This window comes from Eulemur rufifrons, chromosome 8 (assembly GCF_041146395.1).
Source record: "Eulemur rufifrons isolate Redbay chromosome 8, OSU_ERuf_1, whole genome shotgun sequence".
In the NCBI taxonomy this organism is placed as follows: domain Eukaryota; kingdom Metazoa; phylum Chordata; class Mammalia; order Primates; family Lemuridae; genus Eulemur; species Eulemur rufifrons.
Genome location: NC_090990.1, coordinates 40485085 through 40495293, shown reverse-complemented (window position 1 = coordinate 40495293; position 10209 = coordinate 40485085). Strand labels below are relative to the sequence as shown.

The window sequence follows — 10209 nt, the reverse complement described above, 5'->3', positions numbered from 1 at the left end:
TCCTCCATGCTGCCACAGGGCTTTGCTCAGCCCCCGTCACACCACTGATCCCACAGTGGTGTTCCTGGAAGATCCTGGTGGGCTGAGAGCTTCTTGGGGCCAGTATCAGAATCACTAGTGTCTTGCATTGGGTCTAGCACATTTTAGGCACTCAATGGATTGTAGTTGTTATTCGGTAGAGTTATATGACACAGGGTTCCTACCTCAGGACACCAGCACTTGTTGTTCTCTGTGTGTGGAACATTCTTCCCCCAGATATCTTCCAGGCTCTGTATCTGCCTCCTCAGATATTTGCTAAAATGTCACCTTCTCAATGAAGCTTTCCCTGATCATCCTATTTTAAATTGCAAACACTTGACCCGCCTTCTTCTCCTTCCCTAATTTTTTCTCTATAGCATTTAACATCATCTGATTGGTGGATCTTGTCTTTATTTAAAATTTTGATGTTTTGTTCAACATGGATTTTTGCATTAATTTTGGGTTTTTTTAATTAATTGCATTAAAATATCATTTATCTTGATAACTGAGTTCTTTCTCCCCACCACCCCACTTAAATTTCACTATATTGGTTTATTGACAGTTCCCTCTTTTTAGAGTGTAAGCTACACTGAATACAGGGAATTTTGTCTGTTTTGTTCACTTCACTATCCCCAGTGTCTACAACAGTGACTCGCACGTAGTAGTAGCTGCTCAAAAATTTTGTGAATGAAAGTTTGAATTCGTGTCTTTACAACTACCTTGGGCATTGTAATAAAGGTGACTTTCTCCAACTATTTCACAAATTTTAAAGTTATTTACATTGAAAGCCTGTAAAATCATAGGGTGGAGTAGAAACTACACTGCCCAGTGTGTTGTCATGGTTACACGGTCGCCAGCTGTCCTCCTATTCGGGGAGAGTGGGTGGGGCCTGGCAGTGGGCGGGAACATTAGGCTCAAATCCTCGGAGATCGGTTTTTTTGGCCATAGAGTTACACCTCCCTAATTCCTAGAGAGCACTTCCGGAATGGTGATTTACTCATTTCTGCCCAGGCCAATCTATGATCTTGAGGGAAGCCGGGTTCTCGCTCTTGGGCTAAACTTCCGGGAAACCTCTCCGGCTCTCCTAGAGTCGGGTGGGGCCCGAGCACCCGCCCCGCCCCCGGGAGCGCGGCTTTGCGATTGGCGAGGAAGACAGGAGGCGGGGCTTGGCGCAGGCGCGCTGCCCCAGCGCGGCGGTCTTGGGGTGGCGTTTGCTGGGACAGCAGTTGGTGAGCGTGGGGTGACAGCAGCCCTGAGGGACGGGCGGGGGTGGTGCAGTGAAGCGACAACCCGGTCTGGGCGCGGAGACCTAGGACCCTGGTGCCCGTTTTCCCACGTGCGTCCTGTCCGTGAATTGGGGCGGGCTCACGGTCACAAACTATTGGATAGTGCCCGTCTCCTAGTCTCAGTTTGCGCCGTAAAAGGAGGGCGGAACTTCCTAGTCTACTTTGGGTCGGCGTGAGGCACGTGTTCCTAGAAGGGCCAGCCCTGGAAAGGCCCTCGGGATGGCCTGGTGGCCGAGCCAGCCTTCCCTTTTTACGTACGGGAAAACGGAGGCCCCGAGAGCGGAGTGATTGGACCAGGGTCACCCAGCGAGTGAAGGCCGAGCCAGTTCTCAGAACTAGGTCTGGGGCTCCATTGCTGTTTTATACAGCACGGTCCGTGGTGGAAACTAAGTGGGATTTGGAGACGGAGGCCCTGCCTTCCAGGTGTGACCCTGCGCTCATTTGCTGGGTCACTTGACACAGGTGACTCCCTAATCTATGAGTTGAGCATAATAATAATGATATACACTTAATGGCACTTACTGTGTACCAGATACTGTTGTAAACGCTTTATGTACGGTTTTCCTGATTGGATTTGAGGGCAATTATGAGTCAAATAATCAAAAAGGCCTGGGCTGGAAGGGCTGACAGCGTCCCCACAGAGTGGGTACTCAAAACGTCTGCTGAGTGAGTGAATGACTCAGAAGCTCTTTACCAGAGTCTGAAATGCTGCACATGTTAGTTACTGTATTGCTTTCAAGGTATTGTCTGTGGATAACTTTGAAAATTTGAGATAATTTTAATTCTTTTGTAAGCTGAGGGGTCTGAGGACAGAGGCACACGTTGGTGGGGAGGGCTTAAAGCTCTTATTTAAATTATCCAGATAATTATATCATTGCATCCATTACTTTGCTCTTTATTAATGTATTTTGTCAACAAACAATAATAGTCTAAATATTAGGCATTATGCTAGACCTTGAAATCTAAAAATGTAGAAAACCTCACGAACTCGGTTTATTGGAGGAATAGGACATGAAACATCATTCACTCCCAGTGTCTGGCACACAACACTTTATCAAAAACATTTTTGGTAGAAGGAGGTGACTTACTTTCTTAGGAGGGGTTGGAGAAACCTTTCTGGAATAAGTGAGCCTTGAATGATGAGTTAGAGTTGCTGGGGCTTGGGAGAGGTTAGCCTGTTCGAGGAATCATGAGCAGTTTGGGGCATATCAGGGGTGTGGTAGGATAAGAAGCTGCAAAAGGTGTGTTGGGGTCAAAATATGAAGAGCTTTGGTGCCATTCTGAGAAAATTATGATGGGGAGCCAGCTGTTAATGGATTGTAAGCACGGGGGTGATTGGGTCAGCTATCATTTTAGCTGTAATATGGAGACTGGACTGCCAAGAGTTAAGAATCATTCAGTTCATTCATTGATAGAACATATATTGGGTGTCCACTGTGTCAGGCGCTGTGCTGATGCTGCAGATACAACTTGGAACAAAACAGTCGTAGCTATTGCCCTCATGGTGTTTAGGAGCTAAGTCAGCGCAGGTGCATAGCTAGGCTCTGGCCTCTGGGGTTTTCCCAGTGTGATCCCTGGACCAGCAGCATCACCGGCACCTGGGAACTTGTTAGAAATACAAGTTCTCTGCCCACACCCAGGCTTACTGATTCAGAAACTCTGGGGCTGGGGCCCTGCAATCAGAGCTTTAACAAGGCCCCCAGTGATTCTGATGCTCTATTAAATTTCAGAACCACTGGGCTACTGTAATGTAGCAAGTGGTACTGAAGGGCTAACCCAAGATTGAGAGTAAGGGCCAGAAAGTTGTGAGTGGAGTTGAGAGAAATCTTGGAGACAGACTCATTTCCTTCAGGAGGAGTCCAGGGTGAAGGAGTTTCTGGCTTGGGCTGTGGCCTAAGGTCAAACCACAAGTAAGTGACGCAGCCAGGGGTGAATCCACATGTGCCTTGCCTCCATGAAGCCACACTAGGGCTCTGTGGCAGTGCCTCCCAACCCTTCAGTGTTTGTACAGTGCACAGGGGACATGGATGAGGCTCCTCGAGGCTGGAGGGGACCAGCTGGAGGACCTGAGGCTGGAGGTAACCGGCTGGGGGATCCCAGCTCCCCGGAGCTGAGAGGGATCAGTAACCCACTCTCAGCATACTGTCAGGGAGCTCTGCTCTATAGACTGCTGAAAAGTAGAGGTGCTCTCTGAAATTGGCAACGTGAGTCAAGAACCTTAAAAGAGTTTATATCCTTTGACTCAATAATTCCATTTCTGAGAGTCTCTCCCAAATATATACCAAAAAAAAAAAAAAAGGATTCTGTTAATCATAGGTTATGTATAAGAGAAAAAACTGACAATGCTGGTGGTAGGAGAATCATTTTTTATGTAGTCAAACAATGGGATGTTGTACTGCCATTAGAAACGTGTGACTATTTTGTAAAGTCACAGAGAAACGTGCTTGCCTGTGGGCAGTGTCTAGTGAGCCCCTGCCATGTGTGCGGATACGGTGGTGAGCAAGCTAAGAGCCGAGTGTCTGGGGGAAGACAGGCACCAAACGAGCAGTAACCCCACAGGGACTGGTGTCTGACAGGGGATGAGTGGGCTGTGCAGGAGAAGCCAGTCTTTTGGGGGTTTGGGAGTGGGACAAGGGAGTCTTCCTAGAGGACAGGATAGTAACCCTGAGGCTCAAAGGATGGACAGATGTTTGTACACAAAGGGGAGAGAGATGTTTTATGCAGAGGGGACAGTGTGTTTAAGACCCAGCATGGCACAGCTGGATCCGGGAGAGGGTGGTGGTGAGACAGGCCTTAGGGGCCAGCTGTGCACACCCTGCAGGTTAGAAACTTAGACCTTATTCTAAGTGTGGCAGGAGGCTGTTTTAAGCAAGAAAAGCTCTTACCGTCTGCACTGGAAGGCTCCGCTGTGGCTGCAGCATGGAGAAGGGACTGATGGAGGACAGGAATGGAAATGGGAGACCGGTGAGGAGGCTGTTGCAATAGCCCAGATGAGAGGGGATGGTGGCCCGGACCTGGGCGGAGGCTGTGGAGAGAAGAGGGACAGATTGGACAGCAAGTGAAGAGGTGGGAATGACAGGGCCAAGAAGGCTGGTGACTGTGGGGCATAGAGAGGGCGAAGTAGATGAACCCAGGTTTCTGGTTTGGGCAGAGGGCAGCTTCTGGGCCATTCAGAATGGCAGGCAGTGCTCGGGGGGAGTGGGTTTGGGGGAGGATGCTGAGTTCAGTCCGGAGGGTGGAGTTGAAGTACTGTATGGTGTGCGCTCCAGGAGGCTAATGAGTGTGTAGGTGTGACGCTCAGGAGATGAGACACATACGGAGTAGAGGTGCTGACTCGAGGTCCTCAGGACTGGTGTGCAAAGGACAGGGCTTGCAAAAGACATGGGGGATGGAAGCATGATGTCAGCAGCATTTGGGCTGAGTGATTATAGTTGATTTTCTTTTTGAGCTCATGGTATGTGCCAGCTACTGTTCTAAGAACTTTTCATTACTCTTCTAAATTCCCAAATAAACCTACATGGTAGGTCCTGTTATTACCATCGTATGATGAAGAAACCGAGCACTGAGGGGTTAAAGCCCATGTCCCTGGCTACACAGGGTGCAGCCAGTCGGAAGCCCCGCTGGAACCCAGGCTGCCTGAGTCCAGAGCCTGTGCGATCCCTACACGGTGGTGTAGTGATCTCCTCGGTATGCTGTTATGTTTTTATAATCAGGAAAATATTGATTTCTTTAAAACAGAAGTAAGAGGTAAAAGAAGTAGTGCTTTGATCTGCTAGGATATTACAAATGGAAAGATTTGTATCTGCAGAATCAGTGACTGTCTTAGAAGTTCGTTGGAGATTGTGCTGGCTACTCATCGTGTCGGCACACAGTTCACGCTCATTGCCGCACAACGCTTTTTTCTCCAGGTGCGAGTGCTTCCCTGTGCCAGGGTATCATGAAAGGGCTGCTGACCAGATGCAGAGCGTTGCCCACCCTGGCCACTTGCAGCTGCCAACTCTCCGGGTATGTCCCTCGAAGGCTTCACCACTGTGCCCCAGGGAGAAGGCAGCGCTTGGTGCTGTCCCGTGTTTTCCAGCCACAGAACCTTCGGGAAGACCAGGTGCTCTCCCTGGAGGGCAAAGCTAGCGACCTGACCTGCAAGAGCCAGCGGCTGATGCTGCAGGTGGGCCTGATCCACCCCGCGAGCCCTGGCTGTTACCACCTCCTGCCTTACACCGTCCGTGCCATGGAGAAGCTCGTGCGGGTGATAGACCAGGAGATGCAGGCCATTGGGGGGCAGAAAGTCAACATGCCCAGCCTCAGCCCGGCAGAGCTCTGGCGAGCCACCAACCGCTGGGACTTGATGGGCAAAGAGCTGCTAAGACTTACAGACAGACATGGCAAGGAATACTGCTTAGGACCAACTCACGAGGAAGTTATTACAGCCCTGGTCGCCTCCCAGAAGACACTCTCCTACAAGCAGCTTCCGTTCCTGCTGTACCAAGTGACAAGGAAGTTTCGGGATGAGCCCAGGCCCCGCTTCGGTCTTCTCCGTGGCCGAGAGTTTTACATGAAGGACATGTACACCTTCGACTCCTCCCCAGAGGCCGCCCGGCAGACCTACAGCCTGGTGTGCGACGCCTACTGCAACCTGTTTGACAGGCTGGGGCTGCGATTTATCAAGGTCCAGGCAGACGTGGGCAGCATCGGGGGCACGATGTCTCACGAGTTCCAGCTCCCAGTGGATGTTGGAGAGGACCGGCTTGCCATCTGTCCCAGCTGCAGCTTCTCAGCCAACATAGAGACACTAGACTTGTCACAAAGAAACTGCCCTGCTTGCCAGGGCCCGCTGACTGAAACCAAAGGCATCGAGGTGGGGCACACGTTTTACCTGGGTACCAAGTACTCTTCCATTTTCAACGCCCAGTTCACCAGCATCCAGGGCAAACCATCCCTGGCTGAAATGGGGTGCTATGGCCTGGGTGTGACACGGATCTTGGCTGCTGCCATTGAAGTCCTCTCTACAGAAGACTGCATCCGCTGGCCCTGCCTCTTGGCCCCCTACCAAGTCTGCCTCATCCCCCCTAAGAAGGGCAGCAAGGAGGAGGCGGCTGCTGAGCTCACAGGGCACCTGTACGACCACATCACAGAGGCGGTGCCTCAGCTTTGTGGGGAGGTGCTGCTGGACGACAGGACCCATCTGACCATCGGAAACAGACTGAAAGACGCCAACAAGTTTGGCTACCCCTTCGTGATCATCGCTGGCAAGAGGGCCTTGGAAGACCCTGCACATTTGGAGGTTTGGTGTCAGAACACTGGGGAGGTGGTCTTCCTCACAAAAGAAGGAGTCGTGGAGTTACTGACCCAAGTGCAGACTGTCTAAATACCCCCCAGGCCACTCGCGCCCCCTCTCACAGCCTTGCTATCATTCTAACACGCACTTTCCTTCACTCCTTTCCCGGGCGGCTCTCTCCAGAAACGGGCCGCTCATGGGAGGTGCGACCATGTTGGAGGAACCAACTCTTACCCAGTCATTTGTTCAAACGATTTATATTTAAAGTCATCAACTTGATACCTTTCCCTGGATGATCATGCCACCATATACCATTCCTTCTGCATTCCTTTGTGGAAGCTTCTGTTAGGAGACTGAGAGACAAGAAAGAGTGCCAAGTTCTGGTCTTGGCCCTTGGGTGATCGCTTCCCTTCTCTCAGCTGAGTCTCCCACGCGTAGGCTGGGAAACTCCCGACAGTCTGACCGTGGGCCTCTTGCTGCATTTGGTCCGGAGAACAAGCCCACCAGCCCTGCTCCACTGAGCAGCTGGGCTGAGAGCGTGGGGGAAAAAATCAGGAGATCTGACTGCCACCAACTCACTGGTGACTTGGACACTTCCCTTCCCCTGCTGGGACCTCAGTTTCCCCATCTGTGATATGAGAAAATGGAACTCGGTCTGTAAAGTCCGTGTAGGTGTCACTGCATGGTTCCATGAGAGGTTCATGACAGGCAGATCTGGTTCCTCTGACCCTCCAGAGTCTAAGTTTCCCGGAAAATCAGTGTAATTAGCTGATGGCCCAAAACTACCTCCAGAGACCTGGCCCTATTGAGGTGGCTTAAGCACTGAGATCATGTTCTATTGACTGAATAAAGTTTAACTTTTGGAATGAGCCTTGTGTGTTCATTTGAAACAATAACGTCTGCCATTTTAACAGTACAGTGGTTTCTTATGCCTTTTCTTTCTTTTTCTACTGATTCCACACTCAAAAAAAAAAGAAAAAAAAAAATGAGTGGTTGGGAAAATGTGGTTTAAACCATTTCTTCCCACAGTATCAGGAGCAGCAGCCTCCAACCACCATGGTGATCTTGTCCTGGGTACAGAGCTGGATCCAGAGCCACATCAGGGGGTGACTTTAAGAGCTGGTCTCTGCCTGAATTCTGTGGAAAACTGGAAGCTGACTTGAGCTACCACAGCAGAGCCACCTACTTTCATTGCCCCTGCACTCTAGGAACATAACCAGGTCTGCCATCCTTGGCCCCCCACGGTCTCTACATGTCCCAGTCTGACAAAAATCTGTCAAGGCCAAGCTCAAAGCTACTACCTCTTGAAAACCTACCTGACAGCTCCTAGACATGGTTTTTCTTCTGCCTCCCACAGCACCGGTCGAGTCCTTATTCTGTGTGTACCCAGCTCATTGTACGGTGGTCCAGCCTCTTGTGCCAGGGGCCTGAGTTGATTGCTAGTGCACTGCAGTGCTTGTATGGCCAGTGGTTCTGCCTGCTAAACAGCCTCCTGGCAGCTAGTTACTGCGGCTGCTGTTGGGCCAGAGTAACCCCAGCCCCAGGCGCACGTCTCTGGTTTCCTAAGGAACGTATATGCTGAGCTCTAATGCCCGCCCCACCATTGCAGCTCTGGGCCCAGGATTCCTCTGGAATACTTTAGATTTCCAGGCCAGGAGACGAGGATTCTGAGAGCAAACCTAGAAAGGCTAGATTACAAGGCAGGGGATCTTACCTTTCCTGCACACTAGAATCACCTGGACCCCACCCAGAGGGTCTGGTGACAATGTGGGCTGTGGCCTGGGCAGTGGGAAGTTTAAAACTCGCCAGCTGGTTCTAATGTGCAGTCAGACTCGACTGAGAGCCCATGGTGTAAGGGCCACCTCCTCGGGGCCCACTTTGCAGTGCATTTCTTTGAGTTATTTCAGTTGCGCATTATCAGACTCGTACGGTCACTCTGCTTTTAAGGGTCTGGGCATTTATTTGCTGAGGGCCTGCCATGTGCCACTGTGCTGTGAGGTACTTTTATATACTGTTTCCAGGCCTTACAATTGTGCAGGGTAGGTGGTGTTATTCTCATTTTACAGATGAGGAAAGCTGAGGCTCTGTTTAAGCGACTTACTGAGAGATGGATGGCCATTAATGATCACAGCTAGAATCCGGGCACTGGCCAGAAACTATGCCCTTCCCACTACACTGCTTGGCCTCTGCCTAGGCAAAAGTGATTGCAGTAAATAAAACCATTATTGTTTATATCTGTCTAATCAAGTTAGCCCAAAGTATGTTAGAAATTAGAATTCATGCAAATAGAAGTTTTACATAATTTTTAAACTTTAAATTTGTGCTCCATAAGCTTGCTTATTTGTGGAAGACTAGCCTAACAGAAACACTTCTAAAAACCAGATTCCAGAGATGGCCAATTAATTTTAAACTCTTCCTACATGTGTGAGTCCTTGATTTGAGGATGATGTAGAATCCTGGAACTTTAGAATGGAGGAGAACTTGGAGCTAGCCTTTCCAGCCCTTGGTTCACAGATGAGAAGCAGATCTGGAGCAGGAATGAACCTGCCACATGTCATCTGACTAGCAAAATGCCTGAGGACAGGCCAGGTGCCACATCCCCTCTGGCTGATCCTGTTGAAGAGCAGACTGGCTAGGTCCACCTATGAGCCAGGAAGCCTCCTAGGTTTGCTGAAACAGGGACCCATCCTCTTTATTTTACAATAGGAGGACAAGCACGGGAAACACAGAGAGTTGTCCGAGGCCACTAGGTGTCCTAATCGCTGTGCCAGTGTTTCTTCCCGTAGCCAGGGGCAATGTGATTTGGTGGAAAGATCAGAGCCTTGAAGAGACATAATCCTGGATTCCCTACGTAGCGGGGATGTGACCTCAGACGAACTACTTGCCCTTTGTAGGTCTCAGATCTTCATTGGTAAGACACTCATTTGGCCAGTGGTATCCACCTTGTAGAGTGGTTTGGGGGTTGACGGAGCCCACTTGTATGAAATGCCTAATCCTTAGACTGCACTGGAGAAACATCTCCCTAACACCCAGCGACTTAGGAAATCCCCCCACTGGGAGCTCAGGTTCTGCTGTTAACTTTGTTATCTCAAGACCTGGATCTTGTTTTCTTGATACGATGCTTTACAACTTTCCTGGGAAATGCCGTGAGCAAGAATTAGGTAACGCCTGCAGAATGGTTTCATCTCCTTAGAGGAAAGACAAGTGCTCCGACTGCATACCTTACTCTCTCATTTCTGAACTGCCAATTTTACCTCTTGCCATAAATTGATGAAATGGGGATGCTGGCAAAATAGCAGGTACAGGCTGTATTATCATTGCTCATTCCTTGGGGAGATCTAGAAGCAACTGGCTGGGAAATATTTAGCAGAATTAATACTTGGGGACAAAGGCTGGTGCATAACAAAACCATCGTGCAAATCAAGCTTAGAATGTAAATCAAGGGCTCCATTAATATTCTGTGTTTTAATGGAAGAAACACCTGCTGGGCTATCAATAAAGGAGCTTCACAGAAAGCTGTTGAAATTGTCACTTCCTTAACTACTTGAGTGCCAGGGCTCTTCAGAGTTCCCACAATGCATTTCTTTACCAAGATGCCAGAATGCTTTTTAGAATGGATTGTTCTGCATC

The 10209-nt window shown here is 49.7% G+C and overlaps 1 protein-coding gene across 2 annotated transcripts; it reads left to right on the top strand.

The window, feature by feature from the left end:
- The first annotated feature begins 1215 nt into the window (after positions 1–1215).
- Positions 1216–7435, top strand: PARS2 (prolyl-tRNA synthetase 2, mitochondrial). Of its 2 annotated transcripts, none has more exons than XM_069477984.1 (2): positions 1216–1247; positions 5213–7435. In XM_069477984.1, exon 2 carries the CDS (start codon positions 5242–5244, stop codon positions 6667–6669), a length of 1428 nt encoding a protein of 475 aa, XP_069334085.1. In that variant the 5' UTR covers positions 1216–1247; positions 5213–5241; the 3' UTR covers positions 6670–7435. The 2 variants fall into 2 exon arrangements, with proteins under 2 accessions (XP_069334085.1, XP_069334086.1); XM_069477985.1 differs by lacking the exon at positions 1216–1247 and adding an exon at positions 1627–1643.
- Positions 7436–10209: the final 2774 nt, after the last annotated feature.

What these genes read in the sequence shown, in the direction of transcription:
- PARS2 (XM_069477984.1), top strand. Translation starts at nt 5,242, where the DNA reads ATGAAAGGGCTGCTGACCAGATGCAGAGCGTTGCCCACCCTGGCCACT.